Here is a 26,862-nt window from a genome sequence, read left to right as displayed (position 1 = left end):
CTGGTCCTACAGCATTACATAAAACAGAATATTTTTTTTTCTAAAGGACAAAAATGAAGCTTTGAATAGAAAGCAGTAACCAAGTGAATATTCAGGACCTGGACAAAAGCAGAGAGCATTTACATAGCAATATCTATATTTGATACTGATATATAATCAGAATTTCTCACGTAAAAATAACACAAACTACCTTCCCTGAATATTTACCAACTGACTATCTGGGAACCATGAAGATGTGGATTATGAGTCTCTTTTCACCAATAACAGATTGTTTTATCTTGAACACACCTGTTAATTCTTCTCTCCCTGCCTCTGACTCCCTTCCTACCTTCTGTCCATCTTGCCTTCCTTTCTGATTCATTCATGAATTCATTTAACTTCTGTTGAGGGTATAACATATGCTGGGCATTATGGCTGCCTCTACGGATACAAAGATGAACAAAATAGTTGTGCCCCAATGGAGTTCCTAATCCTTTGAGTGAGAGAAAAAAATAAATACCTATACTATAAAATACTATAAGAAAGGTTTATTCAGAGTGCTCTGAAAGCAGACAAAGGGATATAATTCAGTTTCCCAGAGATGGTGACACAGGAACTGAGTTGTGAAAATCAAGTAGGCTGTATGGGTGAGGAAGTGGGGTGGGACAGGTATTTCTAGCAGAAGAAATAGGAGAGGTGACATAGCACAACCTCTGTAATTATTTAGCTACGGGTCTAGGGTCGGTCGCAAATAAGGAACGGATGGATTCTCCAAAGTTGGGTGCATACCCTAAGGGTGCCTAAGACAAAGAGAAGAGTACAGGAATAAAATATTAAAATTTCTTTTACAATTATTCTTACCACCTTTTTAAAAAAATTCTATTTTTGAACATACTATTTAATGAAAATAACTTTTTAGTATTCTAAACCTTGTACATGTGTATCATTTGTAAATAAATAAATATACACTGGGTATACACCCTCCAAAAATTTTAATTAGTGGTATTGCAATAAAAGAAAAAGAAAGAACCTCATAACCTATATTATCCTGAAAGTGATGCATAAGAACAAAGGATTTTAAGCAAATGAGTAATGACAGGATTTTAAAAGATCATTCTGACTGTATTCTAGAGGGTAAATTCGAAGACGAGTCCTCAGACAAACAGTTATAAAGCCACTGTAGTAATCCTCGTGAGAATATCTGAAACAATGATGGTGGCACAAGAGGAACACCAAGGAGGCTGCTTGTAAGAAAAAAAGAGTATAAAACTATAAATCACACTAACTTACATCATTCGTTACACTTTGGCCGTACACAATTCCACAAAGATAATTCCTATACCCTTCCAAAAGCTGGCTTACAAATCAAGTCATAATGTACTATTATCCGATTTGAGATCATTAAAACTTAAATATGAAATTATATTCTTATTTCATGATGAGGACCAATATTTGAAAATCAATATAATCACTGTTCCTACTAGATCACTCTAGTATTTTTTTCATGTAAGCTAATGTAAATCTTAATCAGAGAAGACAGGAAAGAGGGAGGGAAGGAAGGAGGGGGAGGCAAAAGTGAAGGGAACTGGAGGAGAGAAAGTGAAGATGCTGAGATCACTACCTAATTAACCAATGCCATCATATTGGTGATAGAACAAAGATAGTATTGTTTCCAGTTTCCTTTTCTGTTTTACCAGGAAAGTTTCATAGGCCAGGAACTTTTAAATAAATCTGCTTCCAAATATATCACAGATTTCCTTTGCTAAGAGCCAGAAAACAAACAAAAGAGAACAAATAATAAGATATAACTTGGGTAAGTTATGCTTTATCCACGGAGTTTAAACAGTTGGATTCAACAAAATTAGATATACTTTCTGAATAACTTATCTCCATTAAGTTTAAACTGTGGGAAAGGAAAAGATATGATAATAGAATTTGATTAAGTTGTACCTTCGAGTACTATTCTCCATCAACATTTAAGAATTCTTTACCTATTTCTGAATGAATAAATCAATTACTGTTCAAATTTTATTTCAGATCAAAGCACTTGGTCCTACATAAGAAGTATCATATTGGTGGCCCTGTTGCCAGAAAAGCCGCATGTGATTAAACTGGAAATGTTACCACCATAGCAGATAACTTTTCAACTAGGACAAAATGGAATATTATATGAGATATCCCTAGTGGCATTTTGTAATAGTTCCTTATCCTGGCTTTCTAAAGGGTAAAGTGTTTTCTAAGAATTTCACGTGGCCTTCAATGGCATAGCTCCTCTCTTAAATTACTCTGGCTTTCCCACAGTTCTGCCAGTCAGACTTATATTGAAACTGGCTGAATGGTGTAGTGACAATAAATGGATTCTCAAGGATTATTCACAAGAACTCAAAATGTATAAAGCATTTTGGGGCTGCCTAGCTGGCTCAGTTGGTAGAGCATGAGACACTTGATCTCAGGATTGTTAAATTCAAGCCCCTCAGCGGGCATACAGATTACCTGAAAAAAATAAAATACATAAAGCATTTTAACATTACTGTTAAAAATCATCATATAATGTTAAAAACGAGTTATCTTATGTATAGGGCGCCTGGGTGGCTCACTCAGTTGAGCGTCTGACTCTTGATTTTGGCTCAGGTCACGACCTTCCTGGGATCAGGCCCAGCACGCCTGCATCAGGCTCCCAGCTGACAGTGCGGAGCCTGCTTGGGATTCTCCCTCTCCCTCTCTCTCTGCCTCTTTCTTTCCCTCTCATTCTCAGTAAATAAATAAACATTTTTTAAAAAATGTGTAGTTACTTTTTGTAATGAAAAGAGGGAGAGATGGTATATTCCTGTAATTTCTCACAGCTCTAGAAATTCACTGGATGCAGACTGACAGCTCAGAGAACAAAATGCCATCCTACAGATTCAAAAAGTGTTTATTAATCATTCTAAATTTCATTCCTCTTTTTTAATGTATTCTGAGAATATCGTGGCAATCAGCATTACATTATTGTTGTAATGATAGCTTAGGAGGCAACAAAAATCCTCTCTGGGATACTGAAATCAGGTAAGTTAGAGACAGCTGACAGAGCACTGTAGGGGCACTTTGTTTAGAAATAGCAGGTAAGGTGCCTTCTACAATAGTAAAGTCATCCCAGGTTTTCATTCCAAAACTCCACAGATTTACTTCTGAACTAACCCTACATGAGCCTCAAAAACAAAATATATTCACCACCAACAATAAATTAGCTGACATGTGAGCACATAACATGTGGCTTTAAATATAGCACTAAATTATTCGTCCTCCATAGAGATAGAATGGACTCTGATTCATAGAGCAGGTAACAAACCTAAGGCTCTCAATCACGGCTGAAGGAATTTACGTGCACTGCAGACATTCACTCTCTGTAGAAGGTCATCGCTTCACAGCCTGGGAAATAATCCCTGCCAGCGGACTTGCAAAGTGCCTGAGGCATAGCTCATGAGAGGCATAACTCCTCTTCTTTCAAGGCTAGAGGTCGGAGCCATGATCACAGCTCAGTCAAATTTAAAGGAAAAATGTATCTAGGGTCAAAAATATCCTAAGGAAAAATAGAAGACTAAAACTAAAAAAATATACTGTGCTCCTCTGGGCTTTGGCATGGTGATAGAAAAACCTGTTGCAGAATATTAAATGTAGATGTTTTTTCATCTGATAGCTTCAAAATAACTAAACTAAAACTGAATACAGAATCGAATGCATGTCATGCTGCAATCTGGTTTGCGGACATTTTTAAATGCTACAAATCCTTTTAAATCCTCATCAGCCTAAACATTCTAGAAAAGAAAAAAAAAATCAAGTTTAAGTGACTTAAACATGAAATGTGAGCAATGGCTCAGTGATTAAATGACTGCATCAATTAACTTGAGTACACAGAAAGAATGTTGCTCTTTCAAAGCAGTGTTAATTCTGCCTCTGATCAGACAGACTCCTGCTCATATCAAGGTTGTTGCTTCATAAAACACAACTCATACAGCAAAAGAGGAGAAATGATTTATAAATAAGAATAAAATGTTGTTTGGGAATTCTTCATAAAATACATAAACTAAAATTGATGTTTATGTGAAAAATACAGTCATTTCCATACACTTCCAAGAGTGAAAAACTCTGAATATTGTTTTTGAAAATCATGAGACAGATGAAATTACCATAAACTCAATAAAAGTGGCTTGGTACCCATAAAAATCATAAATGAGTGTATTTAAAGATTAAATGCATTTCTGGATGTATGCATTGCAAAGGGGAAAGTGTTTTATTTTGGTCATCTCTGCCAACTGCTATTACATGCTGTCACTTTCAGTAAGGGGAAATGTATTTGCAAAAGCAGAGTGAGCACAACAGGCCTTAAATCAGACAAGTTGGGGACTGCTGACAAAGCGCTGTCTGCACTCTGCCTACCAGGGGCCTTGAATATCAGGATTTTATGGCGTGTTTTCCTGACATATCTGATACTTAGTAAACCCTACTGCCTGCTTTGAATCTGGAGTACTAACCTACTTGCTATTTCTAAGTTTGCTCTCACTCTTTCAAAGGACCAGGCTCTACCCTGGCAAGAAGGAAAGGAGTAATCCCTGATGAACTAACTGATTTTGCCCTTTCATTCTTCCTGGCTTTTCCAATCTCAGTTCACAGGTTACTTCCTCACGGTTTTCTGTGTTACTCAGAATGTTATGGTGAGGTAGTGAGTTAACTCTGAAATCTCTTCAGCTTACACCAAAGTTTTCTTTCTCACTCATACAAAGTCTGTTTCAAGTCTGGCAGCTCTCCACAGCAGCTTCCAACTGGTGAGTGCCAGTTCTATCTCTGTGACAGGGTTATCTTAACATGCCATACTCATATTGCCATGAAAAGTTAATAAATATCTGGAGAGCAAGGTACTATCTCATAACTGCTTTGGCCCAGAAGGGCACCACTTCTGTCCACAGGGCATTGGCTAAAATTAGTCACAAAGCCATGCCTAGCGGTAAAGAGCCTGGGCCATATACCCTTCCCAGTAGATCTGGAAAAAGAGAAGAATAACACATGGGTAAGTACTTTAAGTCTCCACTATACATTTTTCTAACCCTGTCCTATAAGTGTAGATTGAGTACCCACAATGCACTCTCCACTTTGTCTTCACTCCACCATAGAATATAAATTGTTTATTATCTATTTTACATCATTAGTCAATAGCTCTTTGAAAGGAACAACCAGATGCTGTCTTCCTGACTAAATTCCATAAACAGAGAAACAAACATAATCACAGAAAGTCTGATGCATGCATGTCTAACGTTATTTGAGAAGTTCTAATTACTAAGATATGGTAGCAACATCAAAAATATATTTAACTTTGGGGTGCCTGGGTGGCTCAATTGGTTGAGTGTCCGACTCTTGATTTCAGCTCAGGTCATGATCCAAGGGTCATGGGATTGAGCCCCGTGTCAGGCTCCATGCTTAGCATGGAGCCTGCTAAGATTCTCTCTTTCTCTCGCTCTGCCCCTCTCCCCAAATTGCACTCTCTCTCTCTAAAATAAAAAAGCAAAATAAAAATAATAATTTTTTAACTTAATATGAAAACAACCGTTTATTCAACATCAACAAATATTCACAGAATGTTTCCTGTATGCCAATCAAAATCTAGGTTCAGAGAGAAAGGTTGTAATTGACATAAACAAAGACCTTTACATGTAGAAATTCACATTCTAATAAAGACATGCAATAAATAAACATCAGAAACAAATATCCAAAACAAGAATGCCAGAAATGAGAAAATACCAGTAGGAGAGCTACCTAAGCAGGCTGATCAGAGAAGCACTCTATAAAGGTAACATCTGAGAGACACATGATGATAAGAAGCCAACAATTAGAAAATCTAAAGCAAGGGTATTTTATTTTAATTTTTTTTCAACGTTTATTTATTTTTGGGACAGAGAGAAACAGAGCATGAACGGGGGAGGGGCAGAGAGAGAGGGAGACACAGAATCGGAAACAGGCTCCAGGCTCTGAGCCATCAGCCCAGAGCCCGACGCGGGGCTCGAACTCAGGGACCACGAGATCGTGACCCGGCTGAAGTCGGACGCCCAACCGACTGCGCCACCCAGGCGCCCCAAGCAAGGGTATTTTAAAAGGAGAATACAACTAGTCCAAAGTGTAAAGCAAACGTAGTATGTTCAAGAACGTAGAATATATATACGATGCATACAAATTAGAAACACCCCTAACTATAGTTACATGTGAAATTATCTTGCAATAAGGACCTTATGTAAAGTTCAAGATACTCTCACTTTTATGGAATTAACCTCTAAATTGTAGAGTTAAAGCACGCTTCCCAGCATATCTCATCACCATCAACCATCAATGTTATTAAGTGCCTTACATGTGAAAGAAAAGCAGCTATTATCATATTTAATTTTTTTTAAATCAGACTCTTCACTTAAAAAAATACAATCTTTTAGAAAATAAGGCAAAAATATATGAAGTGTGAGTTAATACCAAAATTTTAAAGCAATGTGTGACAAGAATAAGACATACCTTCAGAAAGTATAAGGCTAATTACCAAATAAAATTATCTACATAAACTTTTATTTCTATATTATCCATAAACTCAAGTTTCAAGAATGGATGGACTAGATGGATTTTCACTAAATTTGCAGGATACAGTGGGCATATTTCTGCCTTAAGAAACAGTCTGTGTGTTACATACAATATTCATTTGCAGGGCACCCAAAAAAGGTAGAGACTAACTTTCCAGAGCAGCTAAAACTAAAAAGTACAACAAAAGGACCATGAACTCTTAAAGGGGTGGTGATAATGAGAGATAGGCCATTTTAGCATGTAAAACAATGCTATGGATGGGCAGGGAGAAATTCGTGGTTTCAAACTTCAACTCCAAATTATTCAACTCAAAGGCAATCAATCCAAATTCCATGCACTGGTTTGCAATAACAGCAATTCTCATATATACAATAGGATATAGTGTGTCCCAGAATGAGTGGTAATAGGGATTTATATATTTAATGATAGTTGGTGATTCTCCCAAACTATGCAGAGGAGGCTAACTACTATATAGTAGAGATTATGAACTAAAAAGAGGAAAAAAAGTTTGTTGACATTTTTTATGTTTATTTTATTTTTGAAAGATAGAGAGAGACAGAGACAGAGCATGAGTAGGGGAGAGAGATGCAGAATTTGAATCTGTCAGCACAGAGCCCAATGTGGGGCTCGAACCCATAAACCGTGAGATCATAGCCTGAGAGCTGAAGTGAGACACTTAACCAACTGAGCCACCCAGGTAGCGCAAAAAAATGTTTGTTTTAGTTAACGTTTGCCCAGAAGCAAATCCTGAGACAAAGATTCATATGCAATTGGTTATATAGGAAAAAGCAATGGTAAGGTAAGACAGAAGTGAAACTTGAAGGAAAGTCAAGCATAAAGGGTTGGTTATTAATCAAGTATCCACTGTGGATTAAAAAGAAATAAAAATAATAATAATAATTCCTCTGGGGACATCTGGCAACCAGTTTACAGCAGTGTAGCCAGTATGTGAAAGGGTGAAAAGGGTTTTATATAGTTTTATATAGTCATTCATGTCAGTCATTAACTGAGGGATACTCCCAGGCAGTATTAATTATCTGGCATTGCTGGTCTACTGAGCAGGAAGGCAAAGTGGGCTCTGGTGACAAGAAAGAGTCCTCAGGCAAAGGAATACGATTGCTCTATGTAACAGCCAGCAAACACTGACATGGCATGAGCAAGGGTATATTGGTGGTAAACTGATCAACACGTGGATGGAAATAATCTAGAAGACCCATCAGAAGTGTGATTTGAGCTGGACTCTGAGAAATGGGTTGGATTTGGTTAAGGGAAGCATTTAAGTTAGGAAATGTGGCATGAGCAAAAGCATTGAGGTAAGAAAGCATAAGAGGCATCCTAGATCAGTTATAAGCCAGTTTGGCTAGATCATGGAAACAGTTTATATAGGATATTCTTGGGAAAATATGGCAAAAAATATGCGTTGGGTCCATATTACAGAAGGCAGAAATGCTAGGCTAAAGAGTTTTAACTTTTTCCCCAGGTATTGAGGAACATTAAGTGTCCAAGCAGGACAATTAATAAAATAAAAACATTACTTTATGGCATTAATATCCATGTTGGCACCAATCTTGTCCTTGGAATGTAAAATCCTATAGGATAGGAACTGAATCTGTTCAGTTTCGTTGGGGGAGGATTACATGCAGAAAGGATTCAGTAACCTATTAGCGATGAGCACTTGAAATTCAAAGAACCATGGTATCTAAATACCAATGGTTTCTAAATACCATTTTCTACTAAAAGGAACCAATATTCCTTGGAAAAAGGACTGATTCCAGATCTGTGCAGAATATTTACAGTAAGAACTTAAAATATTTTGTCATGCCAGAAAGGAAGTAAACTGTCAAACACTACAGTAGTCTGATCAAAAGAACCCAGGGACCCACTTAGGGTTCCCACTGACCAAAGAAGTAATCTGAACATCAAAATAATAAATATTATAGAAATATTTTTAGATAATAATATCTTCAATAACTTGAAATATATTAAAATTTTTAACATCCATGAGTTCCTAAGTATATTTAAAAACTTGAAGGGGGCGCCTGGGTGGCTAAGTTGGTTAAGTGTCTGACTTTGGCTCAGGTTATGATCTTGTGGTTCATGAGTTTGAGCCTCACATCTGACTCTGTGTTGACAACTCAGAGCCTGGAGCCTGCTTCGGATTCTATCTCTCTCTTTCAAGAATAAATAAACATTAAAAAAATTAAAAAACAAACTTGAAGGATATTAGGGAACTAACTCATTATTCTAAAAACTAGGAAATAAATGAGAAAATTTCACATTTATGCCATTTTTTTCTGTGTAAACTGTACTAAATGAGGTAAAGTTCTTCACTATAAAAGAGAATTTCTGTTAATAAATGTAGCATGATCAAATAAGAATACCATCATTTTGCGACTTGTAATGAAATAATGGAAGTAAGCAATAATAATTGATGGCTACTAAAACTATTAGCTGGCAAGTTGATGGGATAATTTATGTTTATCATAAACTTTATCAGCCTAACAATATCTAAACCCAATAACCAACTGTAACATGAAATAGACAATCAGTGTATGCCACTTAATGTAAAATAATAGGTAATAAATAACACCTATAAAGTCTCCTCATTGAAAAAAAATTTTTTTTAATCTGAAAAATCCTGTAGATTTAACTGCCGGTTTACAAGAAATATAGGCAATAAGATAATGTGAGAATACAATTTACAAAATTCAGAATATGGGAAACTCTACAGAGCAGATAATCATTATTCTCAAGTAAACTGCAAGAAAAACTACAGGAGAATCTATAGATCAAAAAACATCACATGTAATGTGGAGACTTTTTAAAGTCCTGATTTGAGCAAATCAACCGTAAAATATATTAAAGAAAATTTGAGACAATAACATTTGATACTGAACATCTCTTCTATATTATGGAATTACTGTTAAAATTTTAGTTGTACTAATGACATAGTTATATTCTTTTTAGGAGCCATTTTACATCTTAAATATATATTCATAATTCCAAAAAGCTTACCCTTAAATATTTATTAATAAAATAATATAGTGTCTGGTGTTTACTTCACAAGAATACTAAAGACTGGAATGACTACATATTTATAATTGTTTACACCATATGATTAATATATGAGTGCTCCTTATACTAATCTATGTAATATAAGTTTGAATACAAGATTGGGTATTCCAAGTGAGTTAACTAAAACTTAGTATTTCTGAGGTCCTATGTGATCCTGGAAATCATTAAAGACTAAAGACAACTACTCACAGAAAAAAGCACAGTACACAGGTTTAAAAAGCAGTGAAGATGCGGTGCCTGATGGCTCAGTCAGAAGAGCACACAATTCTCGATCTTGGCATACTGATTTCAAGCTCCACAACGGGTGTAGAGGTTACTAAATTCATTCATTCATTCATTCATTCATTCATTCATTCATTCACTTTGGAAAAAAAAATACAAAAGCAAAAAAAAGAAAAAGAATAAAAACAGCAGTAATGAAAGCAAATGTCGACCGGTATACATAATTTCACTGTCATGAGAGAAAGCTTCCAATATCTCAAATTCAGGCAGGAAGCAGTGGTCAACCTTAACATAACAGACTCCTTAATATGCTGAATGCCAAGGATGCATTTCAGTAAAGAAAAAAACTCTGGTCCAGGAGACTACCAAAACCTAGCTTTGTAATCTCGAACTCACGCAACTTCTTTAGGCTTTAGGAAATGAAATAATTAACAGCACAAATAATGGTGTTGTGAGTACTAGCTAAACCCTCAACTTCCTAAGAGCTTTGAATGCATTATCCTCTTTTAACCTCATAACCCAAAGAGGTGTTATGGGAGCTTGATATACACCCTTCAAAGGACGATTAAATGAATGAAGAATCAATACATAGTACCATTTTGCACATGAGGAGTTGAGTTTCAGAGGCCCAGAACTTATTTAAGGTCATATACTGGAGTAAGTTGGTCCCGCCAATATGCCAGGTTTATTCAACGCGCAAGTCGACTTTGAACACGCCACTGCATTGAAGCATACAGGAGAGATTAGGTGACTGGTGTGAAATACTGAAAAATTTAAAACCGTTTCCACACACCTAAGGTTTTCCATCGTCCGCACCACACTTCACATGTCTCGGTATGACGGAAAAGGAAAACCAGCCCCTGACTCACCACCAAGAAGCTGGACCTTAACAGCAGTGACCTCCCCGCCCAGGCTCCCGAACGCGTTCACCCCCAAGTCCCTCCCCTTCACTGATCACGCACAATTTGTGATCCTCAAACTACATTTCCCATAAAACCGTGCGAGGACAGCGACCCTCCGCCGGAAGTCAGGAAGGCTCTTTCCGACACCGGGAAGAGTGAGCGTGGGGTTTTCCCGGTCTTGCAGCAGTATCCTGCTTTCCTCTATTCTGGTTACCTTTGGTTAGTAACAGCAACGGCAAGTTAGTCGTCCCCGGTGCCCGCTCTGGGTTGGGTGGCCAGTTCTCAGTGCTTTTTGATCTCAGCGCTGTCGGCCTGGCCATGCTGGGTTGTTTGGCGCAGTTTCGGGGTGCGGTGCGGGTGCTGGCGCGGGAGCTTCCCGATGGGGGCCGGGGGCGCAGCCTCTCGGCTGCTGCTGGTTTTCCAGTCAAGTCTTTGAGGTGGGGAAAACAAAATGCTGCTTCAACTGTAGATTCACGTTAAAAGAAGGAATCTCACAGTAATAACAAGAAAAGAAACTATCTCAAGGCATTTAAGCGTTTGGAGAGAGAGTGCGTACGTGTTGCTTGACTGGTTAAATGGCCACCTCGAATGCCCAAGGACGTGGAAATCGTTAAATAATGGGCAGTGACTTCACTGACAGAGCCGTACTTGAACTCTGCCCTGTTTCTTGAACCATGTGACATTGAGCGAGGCACGGGCCCCGGTACACATCTGTAAAAATGGATGTGGTTTCGTTAAAATCTAAGGCCCTTTTAACCTTCTTTAAACGACCTCTCAGAATGGTCTGTTCTTTTTGGAAAGCAAGGGCGGCATTAAGCTAAATGAATCACCTTATCCTACCTTCAAATCCTTGTGGGAAACCCGTCAATGAGAAACGAAAAAAATAAATCCAGCAGCCGAGCTGGATTTCAGATTTTGTGTAATTTTCTGGAATGAGAATCGGTTCTGTTTCTAGATGGCTTTTCTGCCAAAAAAAAAAAAGCTTCCTTTCTCCTGAGAATATTGAATCCTTAAGAACTGTACTGGGGATAGTGAATAGTACTATATTTTTGGAGGGCAGTTTTGCACTCTGTCCTGTGGCGTGGCCTCTTGGGAAGGTGAAGAAATGAATGACCTCAGAACGTAAGACAGTAAAATATTGCTTAAAGAAAACCTAACTGAAGAATCTTTGTGATATTTTGTGGAAAATCAATTTACGGGAAAGGCAACTTGGAAGGGAGACCATACATGAGTCAGTATACGGCAATAATTCAAAATAAAGTCCTGGAAAGTTGTAGTTTTTGTTATTGATAATATTCGTAAAGCATTTAGAAATCTCAATATGAAGAGAACAGTGAGATAAATTCTATAGTAAATCAAAAGAAATAAAAAGTTGTTTTCTAATATAGAAATCACTCCTTCTAATTTAAGTTGTAAACATATTTTCACTATTCCTGTGAGTAGTTTTTTCTTAAGCTTTTTGTTTTAATTCCAGTATAGTTAACATACTGTGTTATGTTAGTTTCAAGCGTACAATATTGTGATTCAGCAGTTCTGTACACTATTAAGTGTTCGTCATAAGAGTGCTCTTTAATCCCCATCACCTGTTTACACACACACACACACACATACCCACACACCCCTCCCCTTTTGTGAGTAGTCAGATTTGACCTTTTTTATAAGTAGCAGAAAAATACAAACAGGAAAGGTGAACAGTTAATCTTTTTGGCCCATGTTTCCCCTAAATTTTGTTCATACTCCTATAAAATTGATCAGCCAAATTGCATTGTGAGAACACTAGACACAAAAGAAGTCAAAATGTGTGGATTATAACCTTTCCTTTTTAGGCTAAATATCTTATTGCTTAAAGTGATAGAAGTCTAGTCAGAATCACAAGTCAATTCTTAGTAGCATTTCACTAAACGAAAATTCATACCTTAAAAAGTACTTTGTTCTCAGAACATAACTCGTAGAGAACTTAAGCATGAACTGTTTCCACAAAGTATTGCTTAGTCTGTGCCCTACCACATTCAATCCACAATAAGACAATTTTTATAAAGAGGTAGGAAACATTTTCTATATATTTTGTTCTTACTGAAAAAAATGGAGTAACAAAGCAGACAAAGTTAATGGTTTAAATAGTTTCTGTCATTCAAGTTTTGACAAAGTGACCACCAGCACAGTGTTCAATGAGAGATCCAAAATACATGGTCATTTGATTTATGACAAGGATGACAACTGCAGCACAGTGGGACAAAGATGGTAATTTCAAGAATGGTGCCAAGTCAAATGGATTATCCATTGGATAAAAATGAATCTTGCTGCTACTTTACACCATGAACAAAAATAGTCCCACGTGGATTATAGAATTAATTGTACAAGGGAATGCAAAAAAGTGTTTTCAAGTGAAACGTAACACAGGTTTCGAATAAATTAGCTGTAGGATCATAATTTTCCTAAAGGCAGGCACCTATTTCTGACAACATTGCCTTAAGAGAATACTAGTTATCATCTGCTAAAAACCTTCTGACTTGACTTCTGTCTGCTTTAACCCCTCTCATTCCCTTGATCTATATTGAAATCTCTCTGATCTGCCTCAGGTACCTTGACACCCCCTCTCAAGGATATGCCCCCCCATTCTCTTTTATTGCCAAAGATCTTTATACATTGTGTTATACACCCCCCATGGTGAATTATATTTAAAATTCTCAACTGATAACAATTTTGAAATGTATACTATGATGACAGTTGGCTATAAATGACCTTTTGAAGAGTATATAGCTTTAGAAACCATGCCTATTCTAATTATATCAGCATTCACATAATGTTCTAGCATTGAACCAAAAGCAAATGAAAATGAAAGGTTTTTTTCTATTTTCCTTTTTTTTAAGGAAGAAATGTCTTCTATAAAAAGAAGCCCAAAGCAAGAAATAATTTCCCAGTTTCACTGTTCAGCTGCAGAAGGAGATATTGCCAGGTTAACAGTAATCCTCAGTCATTCTCCATCTCTTCTCAACGAAACTTCTGAAAATGGCTGGACTGCTTTAATGTATGCCGCAAGGAATGGGCACCCAGATGTTGTCCAATTTCTACTTGACAAAGGGTAAACATTTTAGGCACTACTACTTGAAGGGCTCTGTGGTTTCATTTCTGGGTTACATATTTCCTTTTAAATTTTTCATGTAGCCATATTTATACCAAAGGACTTCTAAATAACTTGTTGACCAGTTTTATTATATAAAAACATAGAAAAATACCTAACTAAAAACTTTTAACTTCTTCTATTGAGAGAGGAACCCTTCATACTTAATAACAAAGCAAATTTATGAGTTAGTCTAATCTTTTTCTCCCAGGTAGAAAATGTGGATCTACCCACTATGGCTATCAAGAACCCCTTGTAAAATTGTAATTTCTTCCTATAGCACAGAAAACCTACTGTTTTTTATTTTACAGTTCTCCAAAAATTTTAAATATCTTGCTATCTCTAACTTTGCATCATTTATGATTATGTCTTTTAACCTTCCCATTAGTACATCATGTACAAAAAAAAAAAAACATGTAATAATGATTAGAGGGCTATTATGTGCATCTGGAAATATTTTACTTTAATAAATATTAAAGAAAATTTTTATTTCCTATTTTATTTTTCTTTCCATTTGTAGGTGTGACAGATCCATTGTCAATAAATCAAGGCAGACTGCACTGGACATTGCTAAATTTTGGGGTTATAAGCATATAGCTAACTTACTAGCTAATGCTAAAGGTGGGATGAAGCCTTGGTTCCTAACTAAGGAAGTGGAAGAATGTGAAAATTATTTTAGCAGAACACTATTAGACCGAAAAAGTGAAAAAAGAAATAATTCTGATTGGCTACTAGCTAAAGAAAGCCATCCAGCCACAGTTTATATCCTTTTCTCAGATTTAAATCCCTTGGTTACTCTAGGTGGCAATAAAGAAAGTTTCCAACAGCCGGAAGTCAGGCTTTGTCAGCTGAGCTACACAGATATAAAAGATTATTTGGCTCAGCCTGAAAAGATCACCTTGATTTTCCTCGGAGTAGAACTTGAAGTGAAGAAAGAGTCATTTAATTATGCTTCAGAAGTCCCAAGAGAAGAAGATGGGTTGGTTGCCTGGTTTGCTCTAGGTATAGATCCTGTTGCTGCTGAAGAATTTAAGCAAAGGCATGAAAATTGTTATTTTCTTCATCCTCCAATGCCAGCTCTTCTGCAGTTGAAAGAAAAAGAAGCTGGTAAGAAGTGAATACGGTTTACTTGTATTGCTAATAATCTGGTTTTGGGAACTGGGTTGGAATTATATGTATCTGCATTTTCTAGGAGGCACACTTTTTTCATCAAGCTATGAAGTTAGGCTATCTTCATTAGAAATTTCCTGAAGTTCTCACTCTAGGGGACTACTCTCCTGAGCAGTTACAGCAGTTCTAATCAGCCAAGATTAGTTTCCCTAGAATTAATCCTACTGCATGCTGGTTTTATTTGATTCTTCACTGAATAATATTAAGCACCTGCTATACACTGAGCCTGATGGCAAAGACCTTGACTATTTTGTTTGCTGTTGCTGGGTATGCTAGTTCAGGTGGGATCTTATATGCCATGGTAAGAAATTAGGAGTTTTATTCTAAAGTTCATTTAAATGTTGTAATCTGACCTATGTTTTAAAAAGAAACAAAAAACAAAACCCCTCACTCTGCCTGCTTTGTAGATCATGAATTGTAGGTAATTAATTGTGAAGTCAGAAGTCTTATTAGAGGGGATTGAAGGTTACAGTAGCCTAGCTAAGAGATTACAGTGGATTGGGTTGATGGAGAGAAAGGGAGAGTTTGAGATGTTCTGGAGGTAAAATTGATAGGGCTTGATCAGTAGGTTGAGACTACTGTGAGAGGAGATAGTAACCTGGACTACAGCCTGAATGAAGGTGACAGAGGTGGAGAAAAGGGGGCATGTTCAAGATATATTTTAGAGAGACAATCATCAGCACTTGTTGATGGATTGGGTTTGGGATATATAACGATGAAGAAAAAAGATCATGAATAATTGCTAGGTTTGAGACTTTTGTAATTTGGTAGGTAGTGATATTTCTTGATAAAATAGCATAGGGTGACAAGTTGAGCAAAGGAAGCAAGACAGACTTGAAAGAAATAAGATTTTAGTTTTGGGCATATTTAGTCTTAGAGAAGGATATTAGAATCTGGAACACAGAGGAGAGGTCTAAACTAGAAATACCCATATGGGAGTCATCAACATGAAGGTGATATTTAAATCTCAGGGAACTACTGAGATTACTTAGAGAATTGAGAGCAAGCAAGAAAAAGCCTTAGAATCACATGTAAATCCCCCTAAATTTTGAAGTCAGGTAGAAACAGAGGAGCCATCAAAGGTATTGTTGACAGTGTGGCTACAACCTAAGAGGAAAACAGGAGAATGCTCATGGAAACCAAGATGGCAAAGTATTTCAAGGGAGTGGTCAAATATACCAAATGCTGTTGAGAATTTGAGTAAGATAGAAAAGATTTTTTTAAAGGATCTTTGGTTTTAGAATATGAAGCTGTTGATGAATTTAACAAGTGGAATATCAGTGGAGTGGAAGGAATATAAGCTAAATTATGGTTGATTGAAAAGTTAATGGGAGGTAACGAAGAGGTCACTCTCAGTGTCCACCTTCCCTTAAATGTGTGGTAGGCCCTTCCAGAGGCTGCTTAGATGCCTCCTCCCAATGTCTGGATTGATAATGTTTTATTCTTCACATCTGTGGAGAACACATAATTTTTTATAATAGCACATGCGCACACTCAGGGGAAGCAGAGTAGGAGGGAGAATCTTAAGCAGGCTCCAAGCCCAGCATGAAGACCAATGCAGGGCTTGATCTCACAACCGTGAGATCATGACCTGATCTGAAATCAAGGGTTAGACACCTAACCGACTGAGTCACCTAGGAGCCCCAAAGTTGCACTTTTTTTTAAGTTTATTTATTTGGCGGGGGGGGGGGGGGGGGGGGGGATGGGCAGAGAGAAGGGGAGAGAGAGAGAATCCCCAGCTGTGCTCTGTCCTGTAAACACAGAACCCAATGCAGGGCTTGAACTCACCAACCATGAGATATGACCTGAGCTGAAACCAAGAGGCAGACACCTAACCGACTGACCTACCCAACCCTGCACTTTTTAAAGAAAATTTCTTTGTAGCAATATAAGTTTAATATCATAACGATCTCTCTCTCTCTCTCTCTCTCTCTCTTTTTTTAATAGTTAGGAAACTGAGGACCTTTCATTCACTTAGTGTATAAACTTACATAGTTAATGTAACCTCTTCGTGCTTCATTTTCCTCCTTCAGGAAAAGATAATAATAGTACCTATATCACTGCTCTAACCATTAAATAAGATGATGTAACCCATTGAGCTGCTTTTTATTTCACATAAAATATATTTGTATTATTTGTCATTCATACTGTCCATCCATACTACACTATCCTCTGTTTCAGGCAGTCCAATAAAAATATACCTGTTTTCTTCATTCATTCATTCATTCATTCATTCATTCATAAATACGTACATACATACATACATAAAATCATGTATACAAACATCTTTGCATGATGCTTGGCATATAGTATGTACTCAATAAATATTAGCTTGTCTTATTGAAACAATATTGAAATAATGTAGATATTTAGCATAAATTACATACTACAAGGTAATGTAGTAGACAAATATTTAATGTTGCCTGTGGTTCATTGAATTTCAGTATTACATTTATTTTTATGTATGGTTTATTAGTTTTTGTTTCCCAGTTTAAAATATTGTTATTTATGGTTACTTTGCTTATTTCAAAAATCCTTAGACCAAATAATGTATTTTAGGGAGAGCAAGTTTGTCAGGCAAATGTAAATGTAGCATTTCCAGTTTTATTGCTTCAGTTGTAATATTTCTGGTCAGGCCATATTCTTTTTTGAAATACCAGGGTATCTAGCCAAAGTATATATATACTAAGATTTTTTTCATGTAGGCATTTTTTTTCGTGAACAAAGTTAACCATGAATGTTATAAATACAGTATTTTTTTAACATTCCATTAAGTTTCCAGTTGTAAACAGGATATGTTTCACAGTGACAAGGAGCAGTAGTTTAATCACCCAGGAAAAGAGAAGTTCCTACAGTTTCCTACTAATATTTTTTTTTATATAGTCCAAGTCTAAATTAGGAACTGGCTTTGTAATGTATTTTTGTAAAAGTCACTATTATAAAGTCAATTTTTATAAAATCACTATACACTAGAATCTTGTATATCCAAAATTTAAAAATCATCTATAGTAAAAGCCTGAGGTAATATAGTATATAAGATAGATGTTAGTACATCTGTGTTATATGAGAATTGTATTTATTAGTTCATATTAAAGTTAAATCTAATTTTCATTTGTCATCTGTTGGATTAAATCTTTTACTTTAAAAGAAATATACACATCATAAAAATAGGAATACTAACATCGTTGATCACAGAGCTACTCAGAAAATATAGAGTATGCCTTTACTGACTTAACATTTTACTTTGATATTAATTTGTTTATGGTTTATCACAGAATTAAAACTTTTTATGCTTCTCTTAAAGGGGTTGTAGCTCAAGCAAGATCTGTTCTTGCCTGGCACAGTCGATATAAGTTCTGCCCAACGTGTGGAAGTACAACTAAAATCGAAGAAGGTGGCTACAAAAGAGTATGCTTAAAAGAAGGCTGTCCTAGCCTCCACGGTGTTCACAATACATCCTATCCAAGAGTTGGTAAGCCTTTTCATCTACAGTGAAATCTCAGCCATCTGGAATCTTAGGGAATAAGACATTCTCTGAAGACAAGATTTTGAGTTGTTCAGGGGTTTACCTTTTTATTAAAAGTATGTTTAACTCTTAAGACTACAAGTATGTATACTTTCATGACTTTTAAGTAAGGGACATTGTATATAATTAACTCATAGTTAAGAAATGACTAATCAATACGAATTTGATGTATTAAAATAGGTGATTTCAAAAGTCCACCAATCTGGATCCATGTAGTGCAGAAACAAACAAACAAAAAAAGCCCCAACATTTCAGTGCCTGTTTGAGGCATCACCAAAGCAGTAAAACTAGCTTTTCATCACTGCTGGTGTCTGCCTCCTGCTCTCCTCCTTCTAATTGCTGCTTTGGAGTCTCCTGTAGGTTTGGAAATCTGAGAACCTAGTCCTTTAAAACTTGTGAAAAAAAAAATAGATAGTCTGAGCAATATCTGAGCAGGTCTCCTGGTAGTAAAGTGCATGACTTGGTGAACCCTGTTTTCACTGCTCAGGAGCATTTTACATTTGATTCCTGTTCTCAGTCATGACCTAGTGGATTAGTGACTTCTGGGAAATAAACTGTTACTTAATTTAAATTTTATTTTTTTAATGGCTTAAAATTTAATCATAGAGCCACATTAGCTTTTAAATTTTTTTTTTCAAAGTTTATTTATTTTGGGGACAGAGAGAGACAGAGCATGAACGGGGGAGGGGCAGAGAGAGAGAGGGGGACACAGAATCAGAAACAGGCTCCAGGCTCTGAGTCATCAGCCCAGAGCCTGACGCGGGGCTCAAACTCACGGACCGCGAGATCGTGACCTGGCTGAAGTCGGACGCTTAACCAACCAAGCCACCCAGGCGCCCCAAGCCACATTAGCTTTTAAAAACATTTTGTTCAGGATTAGGATGGAAGGGAGAGGGAAATTCACATTTACATAGTAAAATTTGTATTTTCTTTATGCCATGTAATATCTTCTGTAACTTTTTTATAATTGAAAAATAACAATATGCCTAGCATACCATACATATATAATAATTGTTGCTATTTAGAAGACAGAAATGGTCTTCCTTTAGTTTATAATATGCTGTGCAATTTCCCTGAAATACTTTGTCATCAGGCAGAAAGAAACAATCACATAACTAGACAAGAGTCTTGTTCTAGGAGATACAACTTATTATAGTATTCGACAGTGATTTTACACAATGAGTCTAAATTATTTTTTTCTATCATTCATTCATCTTATTTTTAAAAAAACAGATCCCGTGGTAATCATGCAAGTTATTCATCCAGATGGGACCAAATGCCTTTTAGGCAGGCAGAAAAGATTTCCCCCAGGCATGTTTACTTGCCTTGCTGGATTTATTGAACCTGGTAAGCCTTTTTCTTCATAACTTTAATTTTCCTTTAACTTATAATTCACAAATAAAAATTCTAGATAGCATTTGACAAATTCTCATGCTATGAAATTGGGATCTTTTTAAATTATTTTTCTGTGTATTTTAAGTGGTATAATTTTGTTTTTACTAGAATAATTTGGTTTTGATAATTCAACATTTCTTCTTTAATATACTGCTATTACACAAGGTATCTGTATCACTTACACCTCACTGGACTCAACTGTGTCACCTTTTCAAAGAGGCCTTCTCAGGTAGCCCCAAATACATTAGTTAGCCTCGTACCCTACATTCACAATTCTGTCATCCTGCCTGACTTTTCCCTACAGCACTCATCACCACCTGACATGGTATGTATGTATGTATGATCTTATGTATGTTTGCAGCTGTTTATCTATCTACTTATTTATTATCTACTCACACCAGAAAGTAAGTTCCATAAGGGCTAGGACCTTACTTCATTCATAGTTGTAGCCCAAACCCTTAGAACAGTGCCTTATATATACTAAGAGTTCAATAAATAATTTGTGGAGTAAATGATAATTAATATACATGTTTAATCTTAGCTTCCAGTATTAATCTGCACTAGTAATAATAGTAAACATACATTGTGCCACTCTGTTTCGAAGGCTTTCCATATATTGAATCATATGATCCTTATACAGCTTTATAAAATAGGTACTATTACAGCAGTTTTACAGATGGGGCACTAAGGTACAGGAGCTGGATAACTTGCCCAAGATCAAATAGCTAGTGAGTAGGTAGGGCAGAGATACAAACCTGGACATTTTGGCTGAGTCCATGCTGTTAATCACTCTGCTGTCTCTAATAACTCTAGACTGTTTTTTTAACTGCTGTGTACCACTTTATTTATAAATATTATTCAACTTACCCATTCTGCTGTTGGATGTTTAGTTTATATCAGAGTTTCTGCTATTGTAAACACCCCCAAGAATATTCTTATGTTACTACTTGTGCACATTTGCAAGAGTCATGAAGGGTTTAAACTTGAGAATAGAATTGCTAACTCATAGTATATGAGAATCCTAACCTTTTGTAGATGTTGCCAAGTTGTTTTCTGAAGTGTCCCTACCAATTTACACTCTTTCTAACAGCATATGAAGTGTTCTGTTATTCCACATCTTCACTAAGTTAGGATTTTCATACTTTATAATTTGCCATTCTGATGGGTATGAAATAATGTCACTGTAGTTTTCACTACTGTGCTGATGGAGCATCTTTTTCAAATGTGTTTTAGCCATCCAATTTTCATTTTCTCTGAATTTTGCATGTTTATATTCTTTGTCTAATTTTGTTTTGGTTGTTTACCTTTTTTTTCTATTTTACGAGTTTTACAATATGCTAATCTATAGCTATGGTCTTGCAAATATCTTAATGCTAGTCTATGACTTACCTTTCCACTATATTTTTTGGTGAACATAAGTTGTTAATTTTAATATAGGAAATATATATTCGTCTATTTCAATTTTTTTAATGTTTTTGATTTTTATTTTTGAGAGACAGAGTGAGACAGAGCACACGCAGGGCAGGGGCAAAGAGACAGGGAGACACAGAATCTCAGGCAGGCTCCAGGCTCTGAGCTGTCAGCACAGAGCCCAATGTGGGGCTCCAGCACACAAACCATGAGATCATGGCCTGAGCCAAAGTCTGACACTTAACCAACTGCACCACCCATAGCCTTATATAAATCTATTTCAAATAAAAAGCTACATTTAAATAGCAAAATATTTTTAAACTTTCAGATAAACTTAACTTAGAAACCTTTATTCTACTTCTCAATTCCAAAAAAATCAGAAATATAAAGTATATTTATAGGCATTATTTAACATAGCTGAGTCAACAGTCCTCTAGAAGAACAAAAACATTTAGAAAGAAAAAATACTTTCATTTTCAGTGGTTTTTAGAATTTTAGTTTTATGTGGTCTTCAACTCTTTTGAGAAAAGTTATCTGCAATGATTTTTTGACAACATAAGAAAAAAAATTCCTTACATAAGAAATTTTAGCCTTTTATAAAAATCTTGTAATAATAATTTGTAACTATTTAGTGGTAATAAATAAATGAGATAATATATAAAATGCTTGCATAATGTTTAGCCATTATCAGTGCTGGATAGTTGTAGATGTTACAATTGTTACAGTGTAACTAAAAATTTGGACCCTTTAGAAAGGTGTTATGGAATCTTGATTATTCATGTGGTCATATACTAAAATCATGTTTTCTTGAATTCCAGTCTAGTTTTAGGCTCTGCATTCTGATTCTTTGAAGTGGGTTTCTGTCCAAAGTGATTTCCAAATGTTTGTGAACCATTCAGAGCACAAAATGTCTAGGAGATGTTCATCAGCTACTTGTTCTTTTGCCCTATTTGATTAGGGGAGACAATAGAAGATGCTGTTCGGAGAGAAGTAGAAGAGGAAAGTGGAGTCAAAGTTGGCCATGTTCAGTATGTCTCTTGTCAGCCATGGCCAATGCCCTCCTCCTTAATGATTGGTTGCTTAGCTGTGGCAGTGTCTACAGAAATTAAAGTTGACAAGAATGAAATAGAGGATGCCCGCTGGTTCACTAGAGAACAGGTAAAGTTCAATTTAATTTCCTTCTTCTATTGATTGTTCTCTGACTGTATCAGTTTGGGCATGCAGCAAGGATATATGTTTTCAACAACTTGAATGAATGCTATGGCCCACTCATCATGCATGGATTACAGTGTAATTGATGTGTCCTATGTTAACTCATTCTGTGGGAGTCTTCTAGTTGATGATTCTGTGCCTTTTTCTAATTTCAAATGCCAATCCTTCAGATTAATGATACCTTTCAATGGACTTAAAATAGGTAAACATTATTTCAAAGATGAAAAATAGGAATATTATTCTTAACCTTTTTATATTTTAGTTTACAGCATTAAAACAAGTAGCTCTCAAAAAATATCAATACAAATGCTTAAAATTTTTGAAAAGTTCTTGTTCATTTTATATGCTTAAGGACAAGAATAAAAAAACTATATAACAAAGATACACTCACAAGAACTTTTTAAAACATTATCCTCCAGTACTAGAAGGCAAGATAAACTACTTATCTGTGTTTTGCATGACCTAAAGTATTTGTGTAGAAAAAAAATGGATACACTATTAGTAGTGAAGACCTGAAATCTTTTCTGATTTTGCCTAAACAAAATTAATTTTATTTTATGCTTAACCTCAAAAAGTAGAAATCAGATTTTTTTTTCAAAATTTTATAAAGGGGAACCCATTCCAAAAGTTGACTTCACTTTGAAAATAAATGTGGAGCATATACTTTTCTTTTTTGTGACCTTACTTTCATAAGAGAATATGTCTTTCTGGAATATTTTGTTAAATTGAATCACTAACTCATTGAATCGACTAAAATTACTGTACTAAATTTTGCATGTTGAACTTGGGTGTTGTCACTTTCTCCTGTTGTTATTCACTGTAAAAATCATCATGTTTAATTGGATTGTATAAGCATAAGAATAGTATTTAAGTGTGACAGTGTTGAAATCCTAATACATTTTATTATGGTATATTTTAGGTTGTGGATGTTCTGACCAAAGGGAAGCAGCAGGCATTCTTTGTGCCACCAAGCCGAGCTATTGCACATCAATTAATCAAACACTGGATTGGAATGAACCCGAATCTCTAAATCAAATAACTAGACTTTGAATATTAATTGACTTCTAATACCACTTATTCCTCAAGTGAGAATAGAAATATCTGGTGCTTTTTAGAATGTCACAACACAAAATACCATACTAGGATTCAGAAATATTTTCAACATGTACTTTCCATCTTAACCATAGAATTTGTATTTTTGTAAAATACAACACTGCCTCAGAATTTTTTAAATCTGAGTTAGCCTTCTCCAAACATTTTTTTGATTGTGCTTCACAGTTCTGTCTCACTAAACCATATTTCTAATAAAAAAAAAAATCATGTTGTAAAGATATATGTTCTAAAAATGGAAACAAACCTGAATTCCAGTGCCTTTTTTAAGCATTAGACCAGTCACTATATTTCTATTGTTGAGAAATGAGACAAAATAATTTTAATGAATTTTAAGCTTCATTTTCAGTCTTTTCATTACTACAAAGATTCTTTCAGTTGTCAGTAGCTGATTTTTGCTCACTTCCCATTGTATTCCATTTTTTGTTCTGGCTCCTTTGTTCTAGCAGTGGTGCTATTATAGTGTTGCCACTAGTCTGCTTTCATCAGTGTTAAGAATTTTCTACCTTAACAACTGCAGTGATCAGAATATTGTGCCTTCATGGAAGGAGACCTTAAGTGAGAGCGTACCACTGTGTATGCGACTTCCCCCTGAAACCTAAAATCAATTAATCTATCTGTTATACTCAAAGTTGTTCTTAAGACAAATCAGAATTCCCTGCTTTTTCACTGAAATTACATGTATTTGAAAGGAATTCACCTCAAAAATCAGATGCTAAATACTTCCCAGATAGATTTACGTATTCAATAAAAACACTGGCTTTATGTCATTTTGTGATAAGGGATATATCTGCATTAGCAAAAAATTATGTAATCATTACTAATATTAAACTCAAATGCAACATTTTGATTTTAGCCCTCTTTCAGCGTATTCTAAGAAGCCTTTATAAAATAAGTGTATTTTAGAACTGAATCAGAGGAAAATAGTAATTCACAATTTTGTAACATAGAACTGTCATATTTTAAGACTGTTTTGAAATTAAGTCTATAAATGTATAAACTTACATAATTTGTTTATTATGTTAGAACTGGAAGAGATCTTAAGGATAATATATGTAGTTCAGTGACATTCTTTTATAGATAAGGAAAAAGAAATCCTGAAAGATGAATTTAACTAATTTAATTAATTAAAGGTGAGTCAACTAATTAATCAATGAAAGTTACACAATTACAACTTATTGTTAATACAATTAATTGTAATTACAGTTAAGTAACTTAATTTTAACGGTCTATACTGGATAGCCCACTGCAAGACTCTCCCCTCTAATAGGAAGTAGAAACTACTACTAAAAATATAGGTAGAATAAATTATAATAAGGGATGATAAGAACAAATTTAATTTACCAAATATTGTTAATTACAATTTTAGATACTAAAATCATTTAACTTAAATATGATCATTTTCTTAGATAAAACTTTCCTGATGAACAATGATTTTCTTAGTAATTGAAGAAAGTTGATTGGTATCAGGACTGTAGACAAAATTGACTTACATTGGACATTTAGATACATAATAAAATTTAAACTTCATAAGAAAGTAGAAAATTATGTGACTTGATTATTATTAAGTATGATGACTTGGGGTTCAGTTTTACTCCAAATGTACTTAGAGAATCTAAGATTACATCGCAGAGTTCTAGGTTTCCATGTTCAGATAGTAAAATAAAATACAAAATATCAACAAAATGTAGTTATGAATTCAGTTTCAGATAATCCTATACCCAGGGAAAATCATTAAGTATAAATCATTAAGTATAATCATTAAGTATAAAGTATAATCATTAAGTATAAATTTTAACATTGCTTACCTCTAAGAGGTGAATAGTTATATGTAAATAAAAAGAATAGCAAAGAAATGGTAAAGGTTCAAGTACCATGAATGTATTCTAATGGAAATGAAGGTAACAATACATTAAAATATTTATCTATTTTCTGTTTTGTGTTACGTATTTTTTAATGTTTTGATAAATGTCTTCTGAAAACTGAAAAAAGCCCAATTTCAGTCATCCTCTCTTGTTTAATGATGTGTAAACAACAAGTATAAAAGCCCTTTTAAAAGTAGCCATATTTGGCAGTGCCTGGTGGCTCAGTTAAGCATCCAACTTCGGTCAGGTCACGATGTCAGTCTGTGGTTCGGATCCGTGAGTTCGAGCCCCGTGTCAGGCTCTATGCTAACAGCTCAGAGCCTGAAGCCTGCTTCGGATTCGGTGTCCCCCTCTCTCTGCCCCTCCCCTACTCATGCACATGCTCGTGCTCTCTCTCTCTCAATAAATAAACATTAAAAAAATGTTTTTAAGGGCGCCTGGGTGGCGCAGTCGGTTAGGCGTCCGACTTCAGCCAGGTCACGATCTCGCTGTCCGTGAGTTCGAGCCCCGCGTCAGGCTCTGGGCAGATGACTCAGAGCCTGGAGCCTGTTTCCGATTCTGTGTCCCCCTCTCTCTCTGCCCCTCCCCCGTTCATGCTCTGTCTCTCTCTGTCCCCAAAAAAATAAATTAAAAAAAACGTTGAAAAAAAAAATGTTTTTAAGTAGCCATATTTGGAAGACAGTTTTTATTTTAGGTCATAGGTATATTTATATACACATACATATATATATAGTCAATTTTTTATTTTCAGATATGAAGTTATTTGTCTAGTCTAATACCTATTATTACTCGTCTCATATTACTAGTCTTTGCATTTTGTATTTTTCACTGTTTACTGTTCTTGGAAGGGCTAGAAGAATTAGAAGCCTACATGTTTCATTTAGTTGGAAAAATGATTTAAGTAACTCTTTAAAAGAACAAGTTGGAGATTTGAATGAAGACAGAAAAGAATGGAACAACAGAGGGTAAGACCATGAGGTGTTTTTTGTTGGTTCTAGAACTGTGTTGCTAATGCGTATACTGCAAAATAGCAGGTGAAAATGTTCTATAAAACAAATCCATCAATTATTTAGAATAAAATCTCCCCAATGCAAATTTTATTAGGGATGAGAACCAACTATTAGATTCTGAATATGAATATATATATACGAACATGCATATATGTACATATATATAAATATATGTGTATTCATGTTCACACATTGCTGAGTAGGTAGGAGTGACAGAAGTTGCACTTTAAAGGCCTATTTCTCTCTAGTAGAAAAATATCTAGGACAAAGTATT

The 26,862-nt window shown here is 35.4% G+C and overlaps 1 protein-coding gene and 1 long non-coding RNA gene across 3 annotated transcripts in view; one reads left to right on the top strand and one right to left on the bottom strand.

Annotated features, from left to right (window-relative positions):
• Window positions 1-12,862, bottom strand: part of LOC128316313 (uncharacterized) — a 132,196-nt gene extending 119,334 nt beyond the window's left edge. The window contains exon 1 of the long non-coding RNA XR_008299992.1: window positions 10,661-12,862. This is a non-coding gene — a long non-coding RNA (uncharacterized LOC128316313). The remainder of the gene's footprint in view (window positions 1-10,660) is intronic.
• NUDT12 (nudix hydrolase 12) lies at window positions 10,849-25,472 on the top strand. 2 transcript variants are annotated; one of them, XM_015080450.3, is made up of 7 exons: window positions 10,849-10,988; window positions 13,640-13,851; window positions 14,411-14,997; window positions 18,365-18,532; window positions 19,820-19,933; window positions 22,350-22,549; window positions 23,523-25,472. In XM_015080450.3, the coding sequence occupies exons 2-7, from the start codon at window positions 13,646-13,648 to the stop codon at window positions 23,631-23,633; spliced, it is 1,386 nt and encodes a 461-aa protein (XP_014935936.1). In that variant the 5' UTR covers window positions 10,849-10,988; window positions 13,640-13,645; the 3' UTR covers window positions 23,634-25,472. The 2 variants fall into 2 exon arrangements, with proteins under 2 accessions (XP_014935936.1, XP_014935937.1); XM_015080451.3 differs by having other exon boundaries at window positions 10,860-10,988; window positions 13,644-13,851.
• The last annotated feature ends 1,390 nt before the right edge of the window (window positions 25,473-26,862 follow it).

This window comes from Acinonyx jubatus, chromosome A1 (genome assembly GCF_027475565.1).
Source record: "Acinonyx jubatus isolate Ajub_Pintada_27869175 chromosome A1, VMU_Ajub_asm_v1.0, whole genome shotgun sequence".
NCBI lineage: Eukaryota > Metazoa > Chordata > Mammalia > Carnivora > Felidae > Acinonyx > Acinonyx jubatus.
This window is presented reverse-complemented; position numbering and strand designations above follow the sequence as displayed.

Bases quoted from the DNA above. Each gene is read 5' to 3' on its own strand.
- NUDT12 (XM_015080450.3), top strand. From the start codon at position 13,646: ATGTCTTCTATAAAAAGAAGCCCAAAGCAAGAAATAATTTCCCAGTTT. The intron at 13,852-14,410 runs GTAAACATTTTA...TTCCATTTGTAG, and splicing joins CAATTTCTACTTGACAAAGG to GTGTGACAGATCCATTGTCA. The intron at 19,934-22,349 runs GTAAGCCTTTTT...CTATTTGATTAG, and splicing joins TGCTGGATTTATTGAACCTG to GGGAGACAATAGAAGATGCT.